A 25,363-nucleotide genomic window follows, 5' to 3' on the forward strand; every position below is an offset into this window, starting at 1 on the left:
ACCAGAGGGAAATTTTTCACAGTGAGGACAGTCACCATTGGAATAATCTCCCCAGGGAAGTGGTTGACTCGGCCATGTTGGACACTGTCAAGAGTCGCCTGGACAGGGTGCTGGGCCATCTTGTCTAGGCTGTGCTCGTCCTAGAAAGGTTGGACTAGATGATTGCTGAGGTCCCTTCCAGCCTGGGATTCTGTGATTCTGTGATACTGGGTTTTGATCCTTTTGCAAGTTGCTGTGGCTGGTCTGTCAGGTTGGGTGCAATTCCATACATTTCCAAGTACTGTTTTCCAGTACTTTTTAATCAGGTATTGAAGCCATTTTCATTCGGGTTCTGAAATGAAAGAGAGACTTAATTCAGATGATAAATTGTTTGGCCTGCAACTATATCTGTATTTCCAGGTCCAGTTGAAATACACTTTGATGTGTGTGTACGTGTGTAACCCAGAGGTTATCCGTAATAAGTCCTTACTTCAGCCTAACTGCAGCCTGTTTGTATGCTTCGATAATGAAAAGGAAAATTATTCTCCCTCTCTTGTTCCAGCATCTTTTCTGGCTCTGGCCTCTGTGGTCCTCTCCCTCCTCATTAACCCCACTGCCTCTTTTTCCAGGCTTGCCAAAACTGTCTTCACCCATTTGTAGCTGTTAACCTTGACAGGAGCTGGACAATTTTCTAAAGCCATTTGCTATCTTTGGAGGGAAGGAGGGAGTTATTTCATGGTGCAGTATTTCTAAGTAACAGCGCTCAAATGCTGTAAAAACAGAAGTTTTCAGGACAGGATGCGAACTAGTAACAATATCCTCTAGAAAAAAGCTTTAATAGGTTATTTTTTGTTCATAAGTAGAAAGAAAATAGCTTCAGAGGAAGCTTTGTTTTTCTGCTATAAGGAATGACTTTTTAAGGCTGCTTATAATTTTATCCTATGAATGATGGAATTTCTTACCAAATCTGTGGAGCTGGTAAGCTTTCATCTTCAAGTTTTCCCTGGTTCTGTTTTTGTTCACCCCAGATAATCACATGTTCTGCAATAAGTGTAAGCATGATTCATCTTTGCTTTTCTTTTTAAATATATTTGGCTTTGTAATAGCAAAAAGTTGGTTTTATCTGTACTTCTGCTTTTGGTTGGCAGTAACAGAAATTTTCAAGGTTCATATCTTTATGCTTTAAGGAGTACACAGCATTATCATCAAGCGTCTTCTCCCTTGCTAGTTCTCTTTTTCTCTTTGTTTTGTTTACTGATATTTCACAGTAAACCCTTGCAGTTATCGTCAAGTGCACAGGCCGTGATAACAAAATTTTGCCAAAGCTTATACTCTGTTTCTCTCTTCTAAAAGCAGTGAAAGATTTGCTTAACTGCATACAGTTGACATTTCTTTTATTCCATCAATCCATTATACACTTACAAATTCAGGTCAAAAATTAAAAGTAGCTCCAAATAAACTTTCATTATATTAGATAGATAGCTTTTCTAACCCCTGCCCTATATTATCTCAGATATTGTTACTGCTTTCCCGTTAAATGGGTCATTTTTCTTTGTGTTTTTAAAAACATTATTCGTATTTGTATTTTGGAACCATCTGCCTCGCAGCAGTGCTGTGAGTGTTTCTGGTTTTATTTCATCCAGGCAAAGAAGTGAAGGTAAGAGGAAAAGGAGAAATGGAAGAAACGTTGAAAATTCAGCTGAGGCATTACCCAAGGTCCCATACTATAATGTAGAGAATCCTGCATACTCCTTGTGGCGATGATTTTTGGAGGAATACAGGATTTGGTATGATATATTGGGTTCTGACACTGCGCCCACCATATGAGCCATTTTTAGCATTATTATTATTTTTTAAAGTTCACATATGCCAGAATTTACACCCTGCAATGATTAAAGTTCTGCCCAGCAAACAAGATGCTAGTTTTCAGTGGTGCTAGAGTCTGGAGAATACCAGTGTCTTAATCAAAAATGTGCGTCTTTGGAAATGGAGCAATAAAAGAGAAAAACTTTTTATGAGAACATGGGTTTTTATATTTTCTGAGGCTGAGTTATTTTTGGCTATTGTAGGAATAATGGTTGGTTGACTCCTAAAATATATTTTAGTTACAATTTACTCACTACTTTTTGGTGACGTGTGCACAGGAGTGCTGTTTGATTTACCACTTTGCTATGTTCCTAGCTGTTTGATATCCCTCTTTCATAATTACGTATTTTGGAAACGGGAATATCGTACAGCAGCGAAAGGTAGCTGGCAAAGCTGAAGACAGTATCAGTGACTACCAAGTCTCTCTTGAGGCCATTATAGTGGGATTTAAAAGCATGCACTCGCACCTCGTGGCCCTTGCAATTCATATGGTGTGTGCTGAGCAGAGCGAGACGTTCCAGTCTACACATTATCAGACATTTTTGGCAATGAATGTAAAACTACGAAACACTATGTGTAAAGCTTACATTCACGTGCGTAGCCCTGATTTTTGTCAGCCGTTAGGTGTTGTTTAGAATTGAACTTGAAGATTGGGTTTTTCTCTTTATTGGATGTGTCCTGTCCAAAACACAGCTTTCAGGTTTGTGGAATCAGGCCCATATTAAAATAAATGGGAAGTTGCAGTGGCAGCACCTACGACATGCAGAGTGACACTCAAGGGTGTTAGTGGGAAGTGCCTGTGCACCACACTTTGTAGGTGCTGCCTGAGGTATCTGCTTTCTTTTGGCCAGTGTCTGGTAGAGAAACTGGGTGGGATGGACCTTCCCTCCACTCTAGCTGTTCCTGGCTTTTTTTTTTCCACTTTAGATATTTGCATATATTTCTGCATGATAAATGCACACCCTAGAACCCTAGAGATGCCTTTTCTATCCACATATTCTAAAGAGAGTCTCCATGTCTACATTAGATCAGAGAAATTCAAGGAACACTAAGAATCTTTTTTTACAAAAGCTGAGAGTTTGTTTTCCATCAGGTGGCCATTCCTTCTGAGAAAGAAGCATATTTTTATGCTGCAGATTTTCTTCAGGATTCAGGAAAAGAGTGGTGTGGCAAGTATCCTTCACCCAACCCATCCTTCTCTCTGGAGTCTGGACTTACTTCTGTGAAAGCTAGCTTGGTTTTTAACTTGTGAGCAGCAAGCCATGCAGAAGGGGATTGAACATTTTTATTTCCCTAAGCAGGGTTCCCAGCTTATCTATATATGTGCCAGTGGACTAAGGGCAGGAGTGGCATCTTCTTTGGAGGCTCCTCTCCAACACTGGCTGTACTCAGAGATATGCTCAGCTTCCCTCTATAATCCCATGATATTTCTCTATTCCACAGTCCTGTCATCAAGGTCATATTTAAGCCTGAGCAGTGTCATGTGAAAGCTCAGCGCACCACACCATTTGTGATTCCAGTGTTCATTAGTTTGCAAGTAGACAGGTAACTTTGTGTCTTTCTTATAATTAGCACTGTGAAGGTTATCAAGAACAATATTAATGAAATTTAAATATCCTTTTTCATGGAAACAGTTATTAAGAAGTTAATCAAGAAATTAATCAAGGGGTCTAATAGAATTTGTAATAGAATCTCAGTAAAGTTCTGATTCCAAGTGCTGGTCTAACAAGATTTATTTAGATGTAGAAAAGTAACCTAGATTTGGTGTCTTGTGTTTTGGATGCTGATTGCCCCCTGGCATAAGAGTGACCTCCAAAAGGTAAGTCTGAACTGTAATGAACAGAAAATGTGTTTCCAGTGCAGGCTGGCAAACCTGATTTTGCAAATGGTGGGCTAGCACCAGGTTTTCTCCTGTCAGCATGAAGAGGCCAGGGTTGAACTGGAATTGCTTGCCGGAACTCAAGTCCAAGTCACATGGCTGTCACTGCTGCCTTGTTTCCAATTACTCTACTTGCATTAGCCAAACTGAATGAAGACTCTGCTTTTTTGCAGTGTGTGCATAACCTTATGTTGATATTAAACCAGAAATAGCTAAGACACAAGGACAGTGTATCTCACCTTCATTTTCTGAGGCCAATGCCTTGTTCTCGTTGCTCAGGCATATGCTGCTAGTTGCTAAGCTTTCTCTGTAGCACTGGGAGCTGCTGCTTAATTTCCTGTGACAATTCTGGCTTGGTTATGCTGACTATAGGAAATATCTGCAAAGAGTTGCTGCTACTAAAATTTCTACCACTATCTATCTTTCTGTAGTGATATGAGGCTTTCATGCCTGCACTAGTTTCTGCAGTTAATTAATCTAAGTCTTTCTAATACTTACTGTGGGAAGGATAGAAAAGCAATAAACAGTGCAGATAAGGGATGAAATGGTTTAATCTCATTAATTAACAAAATACAGAGTATCCAGGTACAAATATTACTCCTCTCCTAATCATTGGGAGTTGGATGAGACACGTAGAGCCAAGAAAATATATCTCAGCTATAAATGAAGGTATAGCTCAGTTAGTGTGGGGATTTTTTTTTCTTTCCCAGTTTTAATAGCAACTTCACATCATAATTGGGAGGATTAAATTCCTGCCAGCCGAGTACATAGTTTGGACAGATTAAAGGGAAGAGGTATGAGAAATGATAATTGCTTTGTGCTCATCAGACTTATATTGAAAATCTTGACAGGATAATTACAAAATACCTGCTTTGCAGAGTGTCTAGGCAAATTTTTAAAGAGCTATTTAAAGTTCTTAATTTTCTGAAAAGTTTTTTTCCCCCTTTTTGAAATAGTTCATTACCATTTAGATATGTGGTACATGTTTAAATATAGACCTTATTCTCATGTGCACGCCTGGCTGCATTCCACTGCCCACCCCCAAAGAAAATTGCCCATAATTTTTTGCATTACCCCACATACTTCACCCACGTACTCACCCTTAACTTTCAGCAAAACATTATTTCACCTGATGAAAACTGTAGCCTTGTTGCTTTCAACAGTCTGAATCATAGCCGTAGATAAATTAATTGAGAGAGAAATATTCCAGTGGACTACACAAAAAACTCTGTTTTCACTGTGTCGCAGTTTAGACCCAGCCAGCAACCAAGCCCCACACAGCCACTCGATCACATCCCCCTGGTGGGATGGGGGATAAAATCAGGAGTGAGAAAACTTGTGGGTTGAGATAAAGACAGCTTAACAGGTAAAGCAAAAGCCACATGTGCAAGCAAAGCAAAACCAGGAATTCGGTCACTGCTTCCCATGGGCAGGCAGGTGCTCAGCCATCCCCAGGAAAGCAGGGCTCCATCACACATAACGGTTACTTGGGAAGACAAACACCATCACCCCAAACATCCCCCCTTCTTCCTTCTTCCCCCAGCTTTATATACTGAGCATGACGTCATATGGTATGGAATATCCCATTGGTCAGTTGGGGTCAGCTGTCCCGGTTGTGCCCCCTCCCAGATCCTTGTGCCCCCGGCAGAGCACAGGGAGCTGAAAAAGTCCTTGGCTAGTGTAAGCACTACTTAGCAACAACTAAAACATCTCCACATTATCAACACTGTTTTTACTACATAGCATCAAACTATCTACCACTAAAAAAATAAATTCTATCCCAGCTGAAACCAGGACAGACTGACAGTAAAAAGTTGTTCTACTTTCAGCACATTTTCATGCCTCATCACATGGCTTTTCTTCATGTGCTTTTGAAACTTGAAAATGACACTCACCAAATTGCCAATTTTCAAAGAATATTCTAGACATACATGCCAAAACCCTACCGATTTTGCTGAGAACCGAAAAGACCCCAAAAGCCTGACTTTCTACTAAAGCTCACCATATGAGTTCATTTGGATCACAGGGCCACAGGTACTTGCAGAAAGGCAAAAGAGTTGCTCTAGGCAGCTGGTAGGCAGAGGTAGAGTTAGTGCAGCCTTCCCAAGGAAGGATGAAGAAACTTTGGTGAGTGTTGGCCTGTAACAAATGAAGTAGAGCCCACTAATACCACTTGTTTCAAGTTCCTGCAATTCAATGTGAGTCACCCAGTATCACTATCATATACAGTTGAACAAGGATGACCAACCTCCCAGCTACAAGAGCTAGATTTCCCTGTATGGAGGTACTGTAAGCTATATTTCATGATCGCCTTCCTTGGATCGAGCAGCACACAGATCAGCTAACCAGCGTGTACCAGACATGACCAGTGAGTAGCCTGCAGACTGGCCAGCTGGTTCTGGCAACCAGGGCAGGCTTTGAGTAACCACCCTTCCCACGGATGCCAAGACTGTTGTGAGACCACATGTACACCCTTCAAGTGGCAGGGACACCTGAATTTTGGTTATGTCAGGAAACAGGATGTGGGGACCCCGGAAAGGATGAACTGCCTTGCTATAGGTAGCTGTAGTCAACTAACTGGTGCATTTACGTAATTTCCCAAAGTGATGCTTTGGGCCCATAGCTGTAAGGTTAATTACTGTAATTTTTAAAGCTTACAGTTTGTATATTTATATAAAGATAAAAGAAGACATTAAGTTCTGGGCGTATAATTAATTCTACATCTTGTTCATTGGTACATTGAAGTACATTGTTTCACAAGAAACACGGTATGGATTGTACAATAGAGCATTTTTTTACAGAATTCTAATTTCTAATTAGAAATTCTAATTCTAATTTCTCTCTTACTTCTTTTTCTTTGAACAGTTTATGAAGAACCAGAAGACCCCAGTAACAGATCATTTTTTTCAGAAATTATCTCTTCAGTGTCAGATGTCAAATTCAGTCACAGCGGTAGATACATGCTAACAAGAGATTACCTCACTGTCAAGGTTTGGGATCTGAACATGGAAACAAAGCCTGTAGAAACATACCAGGTAGATATCTCTTATGTCTTGAAATGCAACAATATAAAAGCGTCTCTGTTCAGAAACTGAATGTTTTCCTAAACATCTCATTGCTTGGTCTGAGTACTGGCTAGCTAAGAGAGCTGCTAGTCGAGGTGATTGAAAACCTTATAGCGGCACCCTTGTAGCTGAAAAAGGGCAATTTCAACAGCAGTAAGTGGAGTCGGTAACACTCACTGTGAACTGGGCTCCTGAACGAACTAGTGCTTCAACAAGGGAAATAATCACTTTGGGGTGTGTTTTCAAATTATGTATTTCACAATTAACATTTAAATGAAATTGAGGAAAGGATTTTGTGAGTTACTCCACATTCTGTTCCTGCTGGGACTGCTGAGAGTTTACACCTTTGTCATTTCAAAACTTTTGCTTAAAACTTCATCTACACGTTTCTCCCTTGTGCTGAGTTCTAGAAATAATCAGTGTTAAATCCTAACATCACCACTGACACAGCAGTTTGTGAATGCCAGACACACGCATCTGGTTGCCTGAATTCATTGTGCTATTATCCAGACAAAATGCCAGTGGCTCCAGCCAGCACTGAGTTTGTACTCTGACATCTGTTCTATTTGGCAATAGAGGGCTGAGCATACATTTTTTGACTCTGCCCTGAAGAAGGAAAATATATCTGTGACACAGAAACTGCTTGTTACGAAAACGCAATGAGAAAAAGCTGTTAAGCTACTACAGAAGAGCACGCAAACTAGGAAAAATGTCATTTATGTGGCTCATACTGCTTACGCAGAGACAGTCCTGTGACACTGCTGGAACAATCCCTTGTTGTCTGTGTCTGTATAATGGCCTGTGAGCTACAGGAGTTCAGAGCAACTATCATTAAGATTGGTTTTAAAATAACATGTAATGAGAGTTTGGTGGTGTGACTTGTCAAACAATCAAAATTTGACATCAATAACATGGTGTTTAGTAGGCAAAGTGGGCACCAGTGGTTTCCTATGCACCCATTACGTTTTGGCGGATACTCTTCAGCGTCTCTTGTTAGCATTGGGAAGTCTGAGCCTGTACGCCTTTAAAACTACAGAATTGGTTTTGCTCTGAAAATGGCAGTACTTGTAATGCTAAATGTGTTAGAAGTGTTGATATGCTGTGAAAATGAAGTGGGAGGGTAAGGGTGAGACTGTTTTACATAACAGAAGCATATCTTAGATTTTAGGAACTTAGGTAATATATTATTCTATACTTATGCTAATGGAATAGGCAACCTTGTCCCTGGAGAGGAATAGCTGGTCAAGCCAACCTGTTTGTCTTGACTTTGACATCTGCTTTTATTTCCTCATGTAGGTAGCTGTGAAACAAGCTGGCCACCTTTAAATCAGTCTGACACCCAACAGTGGGGCCAATTAAAAAGTTATATTTCTTCATGCTAAGATGTGGAAAATGAGTGTAATATAATTTTTTACTGATGATTGCAATTAGAAGCTTATTAAAAAAAGAAAGATCCACAACAACAAAAACCCTACAAATATACCAGTTTTCTTGCTGCCTTATTTTAATCTGTGGATTGCATTTCATTTTCAAATACTTATCTGGTGCCTTGTAAAGAGTATACGGATGCATTGCTGAGCATTGCAGTGGACTAAAGGAGGATCTGGAACTCAGGGGTTTTAGGAAGCCAATAGCACAGGACTGCATAGGATTCACACAGTCCAACTGCTCTGGGCAACCTTTTGTGTTTTTCAACTACAGAGGGTAGAGAATTCTGTTCTTAAGAAAAAGTGGTTTAAATCACTCTTTTAAATAATTTGTCTTAGACGTATCTCTCTCACACATACATAAATCTCATATATAAGCTTGGAAATCTCTCAGAAAGTTTTTTGTGGTGGATCACCCAAAGGCAGAAAATAAACCTAACATTTTTAGTTATGTATCCACATAATTATGATGACATGTATATCTTTAAACGACTGAAAGATATTAATTAAAAGATTGACTGTCTTATTTCATCCATTGCATGGTAGCCACTTAGATATTGTCCAGCTGAGAGACTCTTGAAGAGGGTCACGATAGATTTCCCCACATGGTTGTAAGAAAGAGCAAAGTCTGTAACTGTACTGCTTCATTATCAGGTTACAATTTTAGTATCACAAAAATATTGAATTCCTCATGCAAGTTCTTTTCCTTGTCAATGCTGTGGCTAAAAGAATGCAATTGCATAGAGCAGCCTTGCTGAAACACTTTATTTGCTGACAATGATGCAACAGGATTTTCTCCTGTTTATGCTTCACATCATAAAACAAAAAAGGGCAGAGTGTGGTGGACTGGACAGCGCTGAAAGAGCAATACAGTGGAACGACCAACGCTTCAAAGTTGCCAGGCAGCCCTGCCTAACGGGATACTCTTTTGATGCTGCCCAGGTGAATTACCCCAGCGGAACCATATCCGCGGCAACCAGAGGAGAACACATTCATAGCTAATAATAACTTCATCCACTTTTGGCAAGGTCCGTTGCATAGGGATTTGGACTGATGTGACGCTTACCAGTGCAATTCCTGATTGTGACAGTCCCAGTGAAATAGCTGCCCATGTAGTCATGTTGCTGTGTTAGTCTGGAACACGGAATTGCTAGAAAATTCCATGAAGGTCTGACCTAAAACAGTGCAGTGAAGAAAAAGAGAATGCCTTTTGTAATCAGTTAGGAATTAATTTGGTTGGGATTCAAGTACTATTCATATGTGGTAAGAACAATATGTAACAGACAAGGAAAATCTGATTTTACCCTCAGTTGGGAATAGCAGATGAACGTGCAAACAAGGTAAAATTTTTTTCTTCCAGTTAGTTTTTCACAGTCACCCTGAAGGTCTGAATGTGGTCAAATGTGGTAAAGGGTCCACATGAAGAGCAGGCTGGCTGTTCAAGGCGGTAGTGCAAGTTTGCAGTCAGTCAAGAAAAAAGGAGCTGAGACCTTGATGTCAAAATGCTGTTTAAAAGAGCTGATAGAAAGGCAGAGCTCCAAGCTGTGGAGCTGGACACACTTTGCGAAGGGTGTATACATGCAGTGGTCATGACAGATGGCTGCTGGAAATGGTAACAGGAGGAAAACCTAGAAACGACAGTCAATGAGGCAAATGCAATCTACTTCCTTCTCCCGCCTTACCCAACCTTTCTATTTCTTCCAAGTGTTGGGAGCTCACAAAGATGATAAAGAACTCCAGTCCTGTAACAAATTACACTGCTCACTTAAAAAGGCTTTAAGTAAACTGAAAATGAAAGGATTTAATTACAGAGGGTGCAAGAAACTGCATCAGTACTAAAAGTGTTCTGACCTATTATTCACCACGATGAGGGTAAATGCATTTAATTGTGAAATGTTTTATCTGCATCTACCGTTTGCCTGTTATTTGCTGTATAAAGTATATGTTCATATACAGCTCAGTGTTCACTCATCTATTAATGAAAATTGATCTATGACTAAAATTTATGATCCTTAATAACCTTATGTTACAAGTATTCTTAGAATACAATTTGGCAACTGAAAAGAGGTTAGTTTAAAGAAAATATAAGTGAAAGGTCATTGTGCCTCGTCTGGTCTTGATAGACGTTATCTTACTAGAAGAAATGTTTACGCCCTCAGGCCAGAGGAAGATGCTGAGCATCCGTGAGCAGGAGCAGTCTCCCTGGACTTGCACGAACCAGTACCTCTGTATGCCAGAGCTAAATTATGCCCCTCAGCTATCAGGCTGATATGTGTGCTCCAAGAGGCCATATATACATCTTTGTTTTATAGTTTCTACAACAGCTAGAAGAAAACATCAGGAGTGAAAGTGCATGAGTAAATTCATCTAGGCAGGGATTTTCTAGCTCATTATTTCCTTGTGGAGTGAAACCAGTCATCCAGAAGGAAAACTAATGAAATTCAGCAACGGATTGAAACAGTGTGCATGCGATCTGTCTCTTTATGATAACCCTTGTTCAGCAGAGATGTGTGGCCCAGAGGAGAGGTCTTCTGCTGGTTAGTCCCACTTTTCAAGTACGCAAGTGAGAATTTACAATGTTGGTTTTAAGTCTCAGCCAAAAAGGAGATACCCTTGGGCTAAATTAGTGTTCTAATTTGCAGCCTGTGCAACTGCAACCTTATACTGTATTTGGCTTCTGAAATACCTTACCCAAATATATGTAATACCATACACTACAGTTTCTTTTAATAGAGCCAAGTTCTTTCTGCCACAACAAGTGAGAGTCCACTGATCTTGGAATATGACATTTTTGTTACTATTTAAATTAGATTTCGTGCACATTAATTAGCACATCTAGGGTGTCAGCTGGTGAAATGTCTTTGGGAATTAGGCTAACACTGAGAAAATCACCCAAGCAGGAAACAAATATGTTGAAGAGGGGTGGTCTGCAGCCTGCCGAGGGAGGTATGCTTCATGCCTTCCTGCAACAATAATTCTGTAGCACCTGGTTAATTGGGCTGTGGAAAAGTACAGATAGCTTCTTTAGTGTTTAAATGCAGTATGTTCTGCAAAGCTACCAATCTGTGCAGTATATTTTGAATGTGAATGTGGGAGATAAAGTGGGGGGGGGGGGGGGGGGTGGCTGGTTGTGGAGTTTTACATTTTGTTTTATTTCAAAAGTAACAACAGTTGTTTTCATTGAAATAGGTCCATGATTACCTTCGGAGCAAGTTGTGTTCCCTCTATGAAAATGACTGCATCTTTGACAAGTTTGAATGTGCGTGGAATGGATCAGACAGGTAATGCATCCTTATGTCCATCACTGTCTTCATTTAGGTCCCATATGATGAGGAACAATCAGAAAGTAAAGTGTTACACATGGTTATTTTCCACATCAATTTACATCTTCACGAATCATTGTTCAGGCTGATAAAAGGTGTTTGAATATTGGTGTGGTTGTGTCTCTGACCTCATTAGACATGATGTATACTTTGTTAATCTTGGATCATGCCTTAGGGAAAAAAAAAACCCTTCAAATTCTGTCCATTTTTACCAAAATCATAAGTAGGCTGCAAAAGTTAAAAAGAACGCTGCCAACTTGCACAGCCCCACCAGCACACTAAGGAAGCTGTGTGATCCTATATTTACACATGAGCTGCCTCAGAAATCCAGTTCATTTACTGGAAACAGGGAGCGAGGAACGGCAGTGACAGGCACCCACTGATTCTCCACAAACTGCTGCCACCTTCCCACTGACATAAATGACAGTTTCTTCTCATACCTACCCCCATCAGAGCAGTCCCTTTCCCTATGCACTGAAGGAGTGGTCCTGTTTTTTATCTTGGACATAATATCTTGTTGAATGTTTTCATAAGAAATATTGGCACAAGTCAGAGAGTGTGAGTGAGGATGAAATGTGCTAATGCCATAATGTTAGCGAGTGGTGGCAGTACTTCGGGGAGCAGGAATATGGTACAGAAACAACTGAGCAGCCGAGAGGACTGGAATAATAAAAATGGATGGAATGCAAGAGTATAATGCAAGGTGAGGATTCTAGGTGAAAGAAAACACAAACCTTCATCTTATCAGTTGGAAAAAACTCACAGGGACATTCGTATACTAGGTGACTGTGGAAGGGATTAGCAGTCTACAGAATGCATGTGAAAGAGAGCACAGGAGCCAATTTTGAATGGCACACAGTGACTTCTGGCTCAGCAGAGCTAGGAGTCAAGAGGCAAAAGTTTGGCACTCACTGAGAGCCTGGAACGGTGCCTTAGGCAAACGTAGCCTCACATTTGGGAAAGAGAAAAATGGTCTGTCTCATTGCATTTGAAGCAGGCCTGCCCCCCTAGACTGGGCAAGGACTATGAAACAGTGTGGGGCAGCTGTGAAAAAGGCAAATATGATCCTTGAATGGGCAAGACTGGATATCCAGCAGAGAAAAGAGTAGTGGTGACATTACGTTAGGGTCTTGTTCAAGGACCTTTGGACTGCAGTTACACATTCCTTGTCCCTCATCTCCAAGGTGGATGAACTAATTGGGCAAATAGACAGCTGCCCTAAAGAGAGGAGAGGACAGGAGTTTGATTTTGATCAGCTTAGCAAAACAGAAGCCAAGATGATATCTGCTTTAGTAAGTATATCAAGGAGTTATACATAGGGAGGAAAACATGAATGATGACATAACAGCAAATAGGTATTGAGTGACAACAGGTAATTATAGCCTGGAAATTAGAGGTAGTTCATACCAGTTCAGACAGTGACAGTGTGGAGTAGTCTTCCTGTCCTGAGTAGTGGAGATGTAAGAAGCCCAACTGTTTTGATGATGATGCTAAGGAAGTTTATGAAAGCAGTTATATGAGACACTGGTTAAAATGACAAGTGTCTGAACTTGGAAGTGCAGATCAAGGTCTCTTCCAGTTGTGTTTTCCACAAATACGGATAAAGTGTAATGCTGTACACTGTGCAAGGGTCATCTTCTCTTTGGACTACTTTCCTTTGCTCAGTTGCTGTACTTGCCCAACAGAGATATTCTGTCATTACTAAGAAATAGAACTTTTACTTTGTATCATTTATTATGCAAATGAAACTATATACGCCTGTTATCCCTGTTGTCTGCCTGCCAAGGTAATGTTTTCTGACAAGGATTAACTCAGCATTGAGTATCCCCTGTGATACAAACTACTGGCCATTTAAAATGACACAGGTGGACCACGCTGGGCAAAATCCTCCCCAGATCGCTGTGACTGCAGCTGGGGCACCCGCTGTTGTGGAAATGCCTTTGATATGGTCAGACGGTGGGAATGACCCACAGATGTTTTAGAGGATGATCCAGGTTTTGGAGCTTTTCTCTGAACCTCCCAAACCCATGCATGAATGGATGTTTTAGCAGAGGGTTGTCTCAGTACATCGGTTACTGCCTGTTGTGGTTTAGCTGGCGACTCAGCCCCACACAGCTGCTCGCTCACTCCCCCACCAGCAGGATGGGGGAAGAGAATCAGAAGGGTAATGCTCATGGGTTGAGATAAGAACAGTTTAATAATTAAAATAAAACAGCAACAACAAAAATGCAATGGAAAGGAAAACAAGAGGCGCGATACCTGGGGGGAGGGAGGGGGGAGGGGGATGAACCACTGAAACGAACCACCCGCGACACAGCCACTCACCGCCCGCCGACCTGACACCGCCAGTCCCCGAGCCGCAACTGCCCCCCCCCCCCACGCACCAACTGCCCCGTTGGCAGTTAATATACTGGCCATGGCATCACGTGGTATGGAGTGAACAGCCCATTGGCCAATCAGGGTCAGTTGCCCCCGCCATGGCCCCGCCCCTCCCAGCCCCCTGCCCACGCGGCAGAGCGCGGGAAGCTGGAAAGGTCCCCGACCACCACAGGCACTACCCCTTCTCAGCTAAAACCAACACACTGCTTGAGTTTGGTCCTACTGGAAATACCAAAATCAAAGTCTTTCTTGGAAATATGGATGGTGCTGATCCCTGCCTAAATCTGGCACAGAAGAACAGCGCAATCAAATAATTTAGATACTGTCAAACTTTGACAAAGCAAGGGCTTTTCAAGTCCTTTCAAACCATTTTGGTTATCCTTGATGGGAATTCCCAGTGTGCTGTACAGGATGGACAGCCACGTGTTCCCGGGCCCAGCGTCTTTCTCCTCTAGTTGAATGAAATGCTGCCATCCTCGTTAATGTGGTGAGAACACTCTCCCGAGAGTTGCCTGGTAATAATAGAAATATTACTCAATATCAGGATTTAAAGTGAGCATAATATTTTCTTTCCTGCTTGGCAGATCAGAAAGATCAATGTAGTGAGTACTTATTAAGTGGGAACATTAGATTGTGGGGCTCCATGTATTGTACTGCCCAGACACTGGAGCGCTGTTAGTTGTGCATAATTACCAAATCTGTCACTAAACACAATACGCTGCTCTTGATTGTAGGAAACTGTTGAGTAGAGTAGCTGGCAACGTTTGACGAAAGATAAGGGTTCTCTTTAATCTAGTTGTTTCTTTTTAAGAGTCAAATGTATCAACACTGATGTTCATTTTTTGATGAACATTCACTCTTCTGAGCTTCCTGCTTCTGTGCATTGTATTGTTTTGCCTCACACTACAAGGATTCTTTTTTTTTGTGGATCATAATTTAAATTATTTTTGGGTACCAGTAACTCTTAAAAAACAGTTAATTTTAATAGTAAGGTCACTTAATTTGATCCTTTTGGTATCTTATTTTTAAAAGGACTGTGCTAAAGGTAAGCCATGGCTATTAACAATGGTACTGTTAAGAGATGCTGCAACACTGTATTTATATTATTAATATGTATACGTAACGGTAATAACTGCCGTTCCAAACATGTTACTTTCATCTTTTGCAGACTTTAAAGCTACAATGCCAATTTAAAGTGGCAGGACTGTTCAGTTAAAAATGAAAGCATATATATCATTTGGGTGAAAATATTTTTTATTAATTTTTGTCATTACTAAGGAGTTAATCTAGGCTATGATAGAACCTGATGGTGAGGCTGTTTACAAAAAAATCAATGTACACGAGCTGTGATTAGAACGTGATTGATGCTCAGTTTCTCCAATGAACAGGAACTAATACGATCAGACAGAGCCGATCTCATTTGCTGAAGGGCACATTAATCACTATGTACTTTGGCAGCAGCAGTGGTCAGGGGAGGGAGTCAAGCAGGGGTCTTACACTAATTTAACCAGATGAGCACATATTATCTGTAGTTGGGTATATTACACTAAAATCATGCCATCTTTATTGTATGTATATAATAATACATCATTATATGACTATCTAGAATATGTGAGCCCTATTTATACAGATTTAATATAGTTCTTCCATTTACTTCCAAAGCCAGGTCTTTTAATAATGACCCACAAGACACTGTTTGCTTCTCAGTGTCAACCATACGCATTTTGTTATTTCCGTTTTACTGCAAAGATTAGCACTTATGGAGCTGTTTGAGAGTTGCAGGAGAAGCCAGTAAAAGGGAAAAAATAGTGTAGTAATTCTACATGATAGTAAGTGAATACCTTAATTACTGTTCTTTTTTATTTAAGATTTCAAATGAATGGGTGTATGGGAACCCTTCCAGGGAGACTTCTCAATACCATCATAAGTGATATGCTGTAAGCAGATGAGTGAAGTCACATACAACTGTTCAGTCAGTCCTTTCCTGCTGAGCTGTCATTCATCCCACTGAATATCCGTCAGCCTTCACTCTAATCAGGCGGAATTGGCAGGTCCCAGTGGATGAGATGTTAACAGTCTATTCCTGTCTGGCAGCACGCTCCATGCTGGAGAGCTAGAAGTCATCATTTTGTTCTCAAGGCTCGGCATGTCAAATATTAGCTTGGAAGGACTGGAGGATCCCCTGTTCTTATTCCCAGTCTTATCCCAGCCAGCTGTACTGGAGTGCCACAACACTGTATCCGGTGTCTCACGCTTTCCCATCGGCATGCTCCCCAGGAGGTTTACAGAAGTTCCTTCTTTGTGATAGGGAGTCAGTTGCTTCACACAGCACAAAATAAAGGAAAATCCCCCAGTATGCCAACAGGCCCCCACTGTTTGCAACAGCGCTTCCTCCTTTCCCTTTGTCATAATAAATCTCATTTTTCATTCCCATGAAAAAAGTTTTTGGTGAGTTTTCCTGGAACCAATCCTTTCTTCTCATAAGGTCAGCTTGTCACAAAACCAGACTTGCTGAGCCTTGCTTTTTAGTCCCAGGAGACTGCAGATCCACTGTTCTGCACTGGTACACATGCTGCTGAAATTGAGGGGCTCAAAATATAATTGGGGAGAAGGTTTCAGGTCAAAGAAATGGTCCCTTTTCATTCTGGGAGCCTTGAGGGACTCCTTTGCAGAGATTTACAAGGCAGGCTCTGGTGGAAGCTGCTCTGAGTCTCCTCCCTTCACACTTGCTTGGGGTGGATGTTGTGCCGCTCTTGCCAGAGGGAATGAAGTTCTGCTGCCACATTTGCAGTGAGGGACAGGCTAGCAGGGCTGGTTTAGTTTTTCTATCATCCTTAAGCCTGGCATGCACTGATCCTTGAAGCGTGCCCAGCCTTAGTCCTGTCAGACCATCCCATGGCTTCCATGGGCTCTTGAGAAACAGTGGAGGGGGGGAAACTATGCCATGAGCTGGATTTCTCCAGACAATAGAAATCTGAAGGTAAAGAAAAATTTCAATGCATCTAGAAAGACTAATCTGGGCTAGAGCTAGCCCAAAAATTGTTATAAAAGAGTCTTAAAAAAAACCCAAGAACAAACCACAAAACAATGTGAAACAAGTATGGTTTGATTTTTTTAAGCAAGCCTTAATTCCAGCTGATGTCCCCAGAGTTTCAGGGCAAACCCTGACATCCAGGAAGGCAGCTGAATGGAGCAATTTTGATAAAAGCTGTTGCATGCAAGGATGGCCGCAACATGGATAACATTTAAGAGCTCGGCTTGCAATAAAGAATTCTGAATGAAATATGGGAATAACAGATATGAGGAAGACGGAGATAACACCATTTCTTAGTGACTGACATGTTTGATGAAATCTCAGTGCCCAAAAAATATTGTGGAAGATCTCACTGAAGTTTAGTACAAATGATGAAGTCCTATTCAGACGCCCTTGAGGTTGGTGAAGTAGGGAATTTGTTGATTTTCCAACAGAAGCAGAACTTTAGAGAGGGAAGCCACATACTGAAGCATTTCATTTAACAGAGTCATTACCCAAACCAAAATATTAAGAGCCAGATGTTTTAAGGTATTGAGGTGCTTAAAGATGCTGGAGCTGTCAGTAATGTTTAGAATGGTGCTGTAGACTCTAAAACTGGCTCTAAATTAAACATCTGTGGTACAACTACTGGTTGTCATGTTCAGCCTAAAGGAGAAGGTGAGGATGGAAGCCCAAAGCCCTCAAGGGCTGAGCAAGTTGTCTGGGAGAGTAAGCAAGACTGGACGTAGTAGGAGATGGCAAAGAAAGGGTAAGCAGTGAGACCTCCAAGAGTAAACTGAAGAGGTGAGAGGGAAAAATAAGGAACAGAGAAAGGGAAATAACAGAGTGAAGCTAAAGGGACAAGACCGAGCAGGGAACAGAGGATAAAGCTGGGGAAGAGACTTCACTGGCAGGAGAGAGAAGCAGATAGAGTGTTTTTTAAAATCCAAAGAGCGGAGTAGAGGGAAACGGAAAAAGAGGAGGGGAGGAGGAAGAGGGTGAGGGAAAGGAAAACCTAACTGGAAAGTGTGGTAAAGACCAGCGTCATGATTGTAGGGGAAGAAAAAGAAAAAGAGAACAGAACGGCAACTAGGGAGGGAGTAAGAAGAAATAGTAAACTATCATAACATAAATAAGAATAGAATAGAATAGAATAGAATAGAATAGAATAGAATAGAATAGAATAGAATAGAATAGAATAGAATAGAATAGAATAGAATAGAATAGAATAGAATATATATTTTTAAATTAAGTAATAAAAGTGGGATTGGACTGTACTCAGGGTTTCTCCTTCCCCTTTTACCTTCTGTAAGAATACATTTGTCCTGCTTGTAAAGAAAAAAAAATGAATAAGACTTTGGGCTGTGGCAACCCCACAAGGACTGAAGTTTGGCAGTGAGATGCCTCAGATTGTGTCATTAATAAGCAAGAATGCCACAACGTCTGTGCAGGCTGGATGAATTAGTAGCATTTTGTGTTGTCACTCAAAGCACACACACTTGAAGAATTGTCAGAAACCCTCAGAACTTGCTTGGAGCAGCTCTAAAAGAGAAGCGCAGTGTACTGTTTGCTCTGCAGAGCGGCACCATGTGGAGAAGAAAATGTGTTCGTCTCGTGGGGCAGCACAGGAGGGTTAGCATGGCGCTGTGAAAATGCATTTGGGGCCCTGCAGATGTGGGCTGTTGCCTCTCCTTCCAGAGCACTGGCTATGCTGCTGATGCATGAAATGTAGGCAGTGGTAGCCGTGTTGCTGCCATTGGGTTTTTTTCCTGCTATTTGCTTTTCTTGCCTTTTTAAAATTATTTTTTTAAATCCTGCTGCCTGTAGCTGTGGTGTTTTGAGCTGTGTACAGTCTATCAGCAGCTTTACTCCAGCCTGAGCTGTCAGTACACTGCTCCTCAGGGTGCACTGGAGTGTGTTCTGCGTCCTAAATACCCTTGCACGGCTAAGATGATGGTACCTCCGACCATGTGTAGCAGAACTTGTAAAACCTGCTTTCTGAGTAAAATTAAAGGTGGTTGGGCAGAGCTTTTCCAGGCTGCTCCCTTACACACCCATGAATTAGGGTGGGGTGTTTTGGGTGAGGGGCTTCATCTCGTTTCTTGAACAAGCCTCACTTGCAACGGTTTTGTGCAAGGACTTGTCATAATGCTGCTGTGCAGAGCAGAGTCTGGAAATGCAGAACAGACTCTTCCTACACTCAGCTACAATTTTTATTCTAATATATATATAAAATTCTCCTTATCACACACATTCCATTATTGTACATTATATTTTCCTGAACAGGAATAAATTGCAGGCTTGCATATAGTTCTCACTCTCTTTTATTGTTATTTTAAGCAGCAGGTAAGGTTATAATCCATCTGTGTTTGTGACCTTGAACAAGAATGGGCACTTTCTCATTTACATAATGCTATTTTCTACTGAGCCATTAAACTGCAGAAAAACAGGACCAGCGTGAAAAGTAGTCATCTACATATGTTAAAAAAAATAACTGCAGTAAATCCAGCCAAAGAAAGCAGACTTTTAAAAATATGAGAGAGTTCAAGAATTTAAAAAGCAAATGGACAGCAAGCAAAAACCTGCTAAAATAAGATTCTTGACAAACATGTCTCTGTGCCTTTGGTGCACTGGTACTCTGCCTGCATGACAACTGCTCCCCTGACAGTTCCTGCCTTCATCTGAAGGGATGCTCCTCATTCCCCTGGGAATCACAGCGCTGCGGCCTGTGGCACAGGGTGGCCCAGCATTATGAACCTATTTCAAAATATTGCCTGGGGGGAAAAAAACCCACAGTACTCTGCTGGGCTGTTTGCATCACAAATTGTTGTGTGTTAGCGCTGAGATATGAAATAACCTCGCCTTTTTCATGTGCGAATAACCATTACAGCAGGAGCTGTAATGACAAGGCATGGTGATTTGGAAGTAGTGAAACGTTAGATTTACTGCTGTTGATTCAATTTCTGAAATGGGCACTAATCTTGATCAATAGGCTTTCTGCAGCTTCTGGGATACATTTTATCAAGCTGTCACACTGACTCTTTTGGTTTTTTAGCTTGTGAGATTGTTAACTTGTGCCTTACTAAGCAGGATTGTGCTCAGTCTTTGCAGGTGGGGAGGGGAAGGGAAACCTCACTGCAGTCAACCCAAGGGCAGGTTCTGCTTCTGCACTCTCCCGAGCAGAGAGGCAGCTCCGTGCGAGGGCTGGCTGCAGCTGCGGATGGACAAACGCCTCTCTTGCCCATCCCTGAACTCAGCAGCAGAGCAGTGGTACAGCCAGCGGTGCGCTGCCTGCAGACCTCAGCAAAGCAGCCTCTTGACAGGGTGAAGGCTGTGGGTGAGCTATTGCTGAGGGCAGTGCATGCTGGGTCTCTGTGCTATGCCTATCTGATCTGCAGCAGTTCCCTTTAGCGCTCCAGGAGCGGCAAAAGGCTGGGTGTGGAATCAGCTGTCATCCAACCCCAGTATGCCATCAGCAAACGTGGAAGCAGGATGGAGCTGGCAGTCGTGCTAGTGATTCACAGCGTAGAAATCCAGCTCACCCACTCTAGGTACCCTACAGGGGCTCTGAAGTGAGCAGAGCTGCTGTCAGTCAGTAGCTGTAGTGTGAAAGCAGTTAGCTGCACAGCCCCCATTTTTGCGTTTCTCAGTATATTATTCATTTGTATTACAGTAGCTCCTAATGGCCCCAAATGAGATCAAGGCAGCACTGGCTGGAGGCTGTGCATATAGTGTAAGACAGCTCCTGAATCCAGGAGCATCTAATCTAATCAGCTAGTGAGTGCCTATATGATAGAGAGTATAGTTTATGCCTTGTTCTCCCACGGTTACATATGCCGTGGTCCCTGGCCAGTGTGCTGCTCAACGCAGATTCCCCCTAAGTGGGAAACAACAGCCAAGTGCTGAAGCAATGTAACGGTCATTTGAGATGGAGGTTAGTTTGTTACACGCACAGCACGGGGAATATGCTCTGTTGGGCTGTACTAGAAAGGCAAATAGTTTCTGATTGCCTGAGTCTTAGAACTGTACAGCTTTTCCTGTGGAGATTTGACCGTTCGGGGCGGATTCCCCTTCCAGAATGGAAATTCAGAAAAACACCCTATTTGGGGCTGAGATAGGAGAGCAGAGTGTGGCCCTGGCTTCAGATACAGAAAAAGTTCACAGGGGATGAGCTTTCGAACAAGGCTCTGAAACCATGATTATGCTAATCCAATAACCTAAGGGCTGTGGATGAAATTCTGAATTCATTAAAGTTAGTGACAAAATATCCGCCCCTAGGGACTGGGAGAATGAAGCAACTGGCAATCCATTATTTCAAACTACAAACTGATTAATGGGGTAATTTTTATACAGATTGAGGTATGTTTTCTGTCCCTTTCTCCCAGACATCTATCCTGACTTGAAGCTTCATTCAGACTTCATACAAGAGATGACAGAATCCTGTTTATCAATGTCTTTATTTTTAAGAAAGAAGCATTGTAGATACAGATTTTAATGGTGTCTAGACTTGCAAGGTCTGTGGCTTCAGATGGGTAAAGGGTTTATTCTGGAAAGAATTTACTTCTGCAAACCCAGTGTGATTTTTCCGAACCCTTCAAAACTTTCTTCAAAATGCTCATTAGAATATATATTTCTGTACTAAATCTTGCTATTGTATCAAAAGGTTTGAAACACGTGGAAATTTTTTATATAGACTGTTTCTGGACTCATGGTAAATCTCAGCTGTCAGAAAACATAAAGCTCTGGAGAAAGAAAAAAACCTAAAATATATGTTCCTTAAATGCTCATAAAAAGCTGGAAGGTAATTAGAAATAACTTACTGAAACGTATTACTTTTATTGTCTTGTGAAGTGAATCTCATGATGTCAGGGTCCTGACATTTGCGCATGCTCCAGGATGCGAGTTTTGGGGTAACTGTAATTTTCATTGAATATTCTAATAGGGAAGGGAAGGACATTGGTAGAAGAAAACTATTCACTCTGGGGAGTAGTGGGAAAACTCCTGGTTTATATTCTTTCCCAGCTGAAACCAGATGATGTCTAATCCTAAGGTTAAAGCTCAGCTGCCCTGGTCCAGTCATGGTAGCAGACATCCCACAAGCTGTTTTTTAATTTGTCTTTGTTTTCTCTCTCTCTCCCCCTCGCTCCCTCTCCAGTGTGATAATGACAGGTGCATATAACAACTTTTTCCGAATGTTTGACCGAAATACCAAGCGGGATGTTACCTTGGAGGCATCCCGAGAGAGCAGTAAACCACGAGCTATTCTTAAGCCCCGGAGAGTCTGCGTCGGAGGCAAACGGAGGAAAGATGACATCAGTGTTGACAGTTTGGACTTTACTAAGAAGATCTTGCACACAGCGTGGCACCCAACTGAGAACATCATTGCTATAGCAGCGACAAACAATCTGTACATATTTCAGGATAAAGTGAACTCAGAAATGCACTAGATTTATCAATATCCCTCTATATTTACAAACCAGCCTCTTGAGAATTGTAGAAGGATGTGATCTTCACAAAAATTGTGGCTTCTGTGGTGGGATTTGTAGGTTGCATCCTTTCATCCCTCAGCCTGTATCATTACTGGTGACAAGCCAACTATTTTCCATCATTGCAACTGTATGAGTAAAAGGCACGACTGCAAAGCCAGTACTGTGGTCTGTATCGGTTCCTTTAAACAGACAGGGGTATTTATTCACATTGGGGGCGTTCCTGAGGAGGGCTGAGACTCCTCAACTCCCGTCAGTCCTTTCGAGGGTCTCAGAGGTTCACAGGACCATGCTGTTCTGGTGCACTGCCTGCTTTTGCAGTCCACAGCATTTACCACATTGTTAGAGCTTTTTGCCTCAATCTCTTGATTATTTTTTTTCAGTAACATTTTCCTGTCTTTCAACTAAAAAGCCAGTTTGAGTGAATGAATAGCCACATCCCTTTAGACTACGTGGCACATTGGAGGGGCCTCACGACAATTATAACTGGGAGCAGAAGTTGGTGAAAAGCTGCCCTGTCTCACCCATCCCATTCCCTTCTTTACAACATCTCCTTATTTATTTATTTATTCACATTACTTTGTGCTTCAACTTCCCTAGTGAATAAGTGACAGACTGGTATAGTTACTCAGCCAGCTTATTTTAAGCAGCTCATTCTCCGTAGGTCTCTTTGCTCTGTTTAAAACAATAACTAGTATTTTCATCATGTGGAGGACTATTAAAAACCTCGGTGTTGCCACTCCAGAGGGACTGGCTGGTCAGACACCGCCTGGCAGTTAACATACAAACCTGTCCTGCTGTTTGGGGGTTGGAGTTCTGGAAACCTTGGCTAGAAGTGCTGTCCTTGAAGGCAATGATCGACTTCAGTGGGGACAAAGTTACATCACTGCTAGACACTTCAGAAAGTCCCTCGTTCGTGTGCTGCAGCATGGTTAATTTAATCCTGGCCTTTGGGGAGTACAGGCAATGCCATCGGATCTGTAACTGGAAAAGGAATGGTGCTGCGAGATGCAGCACTGCTCAGTGAATTTTAACGCTTTTAAATGTGTCCACTGCAGGGCGACACAATTACTCCTGGAGAAATAGGAAAAAATCAAAAAACTCCAAACGAACAAAACCTCCTTCCACATAAATACTGGTAGATCTGTCCTTGGTTTAGAAGGAATAGTGGTGTAAATGGAAAAGGAAAGTCCAGGCGCTCGGTGTAGTGCATGCAGGAATTATATGGGAACGGGTGCCGTTGGCAGGGAGTCCTCTTAATCCAGGAAAATAAAGTTCTGCTGCATCCCTAATAGCGCTGGCAGGAAAATTAATATCCTAAAGGATTTCTCCTCAGACCATGAATAAAAGAGCACAACTCAGATGACCTGTTAATCTGCCCATATTAAAACTCCTCAGAAAAAAAAAAAGCCTGTAAGCCATTATGCACCGATTGCTTGATAAATGGAGAATGTGCGGATGAAGGGACCTGCATGCTTTTGTATTTTGGCTTGGGGGAAAGAGTGGGTGAAAATCTGCTTACAAAAACTGAAAAAAACAAAGCCTACAGCTTTTCTATGGCATCTTAACACAACACATGAAATCTCTATGTTTGAAGTTTTCTAGCTCAACGCTGTATATTTTGTGTGTAGAAGCACAAACGCATGTGCATAAGTTTCCAGCCACACTAAACACATATGGTATGAAATGTGTAGGTTAATTTTAAAGGGAATGAGGAATGTTTGTTTATAAAGTACTGTATGCTGTAACAGGCATGGACAGTATATGTACATATTTATTCTGATGAAATTTAACAAAATTGCTTTTCTTTTTTTTTTCTCCTTGTAAAAAGGTTTAAGAATGTGGTAAATTGTATAGAAAACTTGTTAATGCCAAACTACTGCTTCAAGGGTGTCATACAATTTCTTTGACGTTTGGCCTCCTCCATTAACCTTTGCAGCTCAAAAAAAAAAAATTGCTATCAGCTCATATTGGCATTTACAGCTAGAAGTACTGTAAAACATATATTTAGCTTTTAACATTCTCAAGTAAGATTCTATAGATATCTTATTATAAAGCAGATCTTAATACAACAACTTTTTGTTTTTAATTTGAAGTACCTTACTCTGTTACAGCTTTGGGTACCAAAAAGAACATGTTAAAATTAAATAAAGAAATATATCTTTGGAGCTTTATAAAACTAACGAAACACCCAACCAAAATACCACGAAGTGATTATAAAGGAAATAAACAGAAACCTTTCAAAGACCAGAATTCCATTCCTGTCTTTGACATCACTACTACAGATCGGTTTCCTGGTTTCTTGAATGTATGGAAAGTTAACATCGTCATTGTGAACGTTTCCAACTTTCTTTCTCTTTTTAGTTTGAGCTTTCAGTGGTGTAGAGTAAGTGATGGTAAAGTTGGTAAACCTGATTGTTTTGAAAGCTGTTGTTCATGGCTGCATTCTTTGTGTTGCACAAATTAGCTAACTGTTGTTGAATAAAAATATAAATATGTTAATACCAGCTTTTTCAATAAAACTACAACCAAAAAGGCATAAATAGATGACTTCCAGGCACAGCTTATTTTTAAGCTAGACATGCAAGTGTTGTTTAGCTGCTTTTACAAAGGAGGAAGAGTCACAGGGATTGGACTCGCAGGGCAAGCTACTGCGTGACCCTAAAGTGTTGTGGCAGGTAGAAAATAAAACGCAGTGCTGTGAGTGGCCCCACTTGGGGTTTAGGGTGGTGACACATGAGCGCAGGCCGTTGCAGCAGGGCTGCAGGTACGCTTTTGGTTCACAACTTAGACCAGCTTTTTCCTCTGCTCATACCCAAGAGAGATTTTAGGAGATTTGAGTCTCAGTCTCCTACAGATGGAATACGAGGTATGCACAATGTGAAGGGACACACACAATCATGGGGTAAAAAATGGCATTAGTGTCATCGCTGGCCAGGCTGGAGG

General features: G+C 41.4%; 1 protein-coding gene across 7 annotated transcripts in view; it reads left to right on the top strand.

Annotated features, from left to right (window-relative positions):
* The window catches only part of PPP2R2C (protein phosphatase 2 regulatory subunit Bgamma), a 203,731-nt gene extending 178,812 nt beyond the window's left edge, over positions 1 to 24,919 (top strand). For all 7 annotated transcript variants that reach the window (XM_064449100.1, XM_064449103.1, XM_064449102.1 and 4 more), the window contains 3 exons: positions 6,590 to 6,759; positions 11,406 to 11,497; positions 22,087 to 24,919. In XM_064449100.1, coding sequence (XP_064305170.1) covers positions 6,590 to 6,759; positions 11,406 to 11,497; positions 22,087 to 22,378 — 554 coding nt within the window. In that variant the 3' untranslated portion in view covers positions 22,379 to 24,919. The remainder of the gene's footprint in view (positions 1 to 6,589; positions 6,760 to 11,405; positions 11,498 to 22,086) is intronic.
* Positions 24,920 to 25,363: the final 444 nt, after the last annotated feature.

This window comes from Phalacrocorax carbo, chromosome 4 (genome assembly GCF_963921805.1).
Source record: "Phalacrocorax carbo chromosome 4, bPhaCar2.1, whole genome shotgun sequence".
Taxonomy (NCBI): domain Eukaryota; kingdom Metazoa; phylum Chordata; class Aves; order Suliformes; family Phalacrocoracidae; genus Phalacrocorax; species Phalacrocorax carbo.